A 1,702-nucleotide genomic window follows, 5' to 3' on the forward strand; every position below is an offset into this window, starting at 1 on the left:
AAGTTACTGTGTTGTCTATAGTAACCCATCAATATTTTTCTTAATCTTGCTGCATGTCCACTGGTAACCTAATAGCATTTTTCTTTAAAAGTTGGAAAAGAACATTTTTTATTTTTGGAAATAAATTATTGTTTACTGCATTATGGCTACTATTATTTTTTAGATTATCTTTAGCTTTGTGGTTATTAGTTATTTAATTTCATGTGTACAAAGTATTCCCTGCACCTTAAAAGAAAAGTTTTCGCTAGAGATACACATTAAGATCAATTTTAAAAGATTTTAATTAAAAAATATTTCTCCATTATGTTTTAAGTAATGACTTTGGGAAATTACACAGTGGTTGAGGAATTTATTCTTCTTGGACTTTCTACTGATTCAAAAACTCAAAATATTCTTTTTTTGATCTTTATGCTTAAGTATTTAATCACTTTGACTGGAAACATTCTAATCATTATTCTAATTTTAACAGACACTAATCTCCATACACCTATGTACTTCCTTCTATTAAACCTCTCTTTTTTGGATCTCTGCCTTTCAACTACTACTACACCAAGGATGCTGAGAGATTTGGTGTCAGTAAAGAAGACAATCTCCTATGCAGGATGTGCAACACAACTGTACATGTGTCTCTCCTTAGGGCAAGCAGAGTGTATCCTGCTTGCCATAATGGCGTACGATCGCTATATAGCTATATGTTATCCTTTACACTACACAATCATCATGAGTAAGGTGATCTGTGTCAGAATAGCTGCTATCATGTGGATTTGTGGATTCCTTCTTCCTATTCCACAAGTTGTTTTTACTCTTAATTTAAATCTGTGTGGAAAAAATGAAATAAATCATTTTCTATGTGAAGTACCAGAAATTTTGTCTATGTCTTGTGAAAATACGATCTTCATTGAATGCATTACTTTTGCAGTTGGTGTGATTATTCTTATGATACCTGTCACATTTATTGCAGTGTCTTATATTAAAATTATCTTGAGTATCCTGAAAATCACATCATCGGCTGGATGGAGAAAAGCATTTTCTACATGTGGATCTCATATGATAGTTGTAACAATATTTTATGGTTCAGCTATGGCTGCCTACATGAAACCTAGATCTAATTCAAAGCCAGACACAGACAAAGTGATTACAATATTTTACGGCATAGTAACTCCAATGTTAAACCCAATCATTTATACTCTTAGAAATAATGATGTTAAATCTGCATTTCAGAAATGTTTTTCTCGTAATAATATGAAAGGTAACCTTTAGACATGAGATGATTGCTGCCTCCTTTTGCATTATTAATCAAGATCAAGTAAAAACTGCTATGCATGTGAGTATCTTTAGGCTTATACCAGCACATACAGCACTATGCACAAGTTTTAGGCAGAGGTAAAAATGTTGTAAATTAGGAATGCTTTCAGAAATAGAAGTGTTAATAGTTTATTTTTAGCAATTATTAAAATGGAAAGTGAATGAAGAGAAATCCAAATCGAATGTTTCAACTCTTCTAGGTACACTTTCCCAAAGTTTTTGAAGGAATTTGGCAGGTAGGTTGTTCCACACATCTTGGAAACCTCGGATCTTCTGTGGATGTAGGCTGCTTAAAAATCCTTCTGTCTCTCCATGTAATCCCAGACAGACTTGATGATGTTGAGATCAGGGCTCTGTGGGGGTCAAACCATCACTTCCAGGGCTCTTTGTTCTTCTT

At 33.3% G+C, this 1,702-nt stretch overlaps 1 protein-coding gene across 1 annotated transcript; it reads left to right on the plus strand.

Annotated features, from left to right (window-relative positions):
• Nucleotides 1-315: 315 nt before the first annotated feature.
• Nucleotides 316-1,260, plus strand: LOC309558713 (putative olfactory receptor 2B3; the record flags this gene model as incomplete). Its single annotated transcript, XM_082261767.1, has 1 exon — nucleotides 316-1,260. The coding sequence occupies one exon, from the start codon at nucleotides 316-318 to the stop codon at nucleotides 1,258-1,260; it is 945 nt and encodes a 314-aa protein (XP_082117893.1).
• Nucleotides 1,261-1,702: the final 442 nt, after the last annotated feature.

The sequence above is a fragment of the Pelophylax lessonae genome (assembly GCF_965119305.1).
Source record: "Pelophylax lessonae genome assembly, chromosome: 6".
NCBI classification, from domain to species: Eukaryota; Metazoa; Chordata; class Amphibia; order Anura; family Ranidae; genus Pelophylax; species Pelophylax lessonae.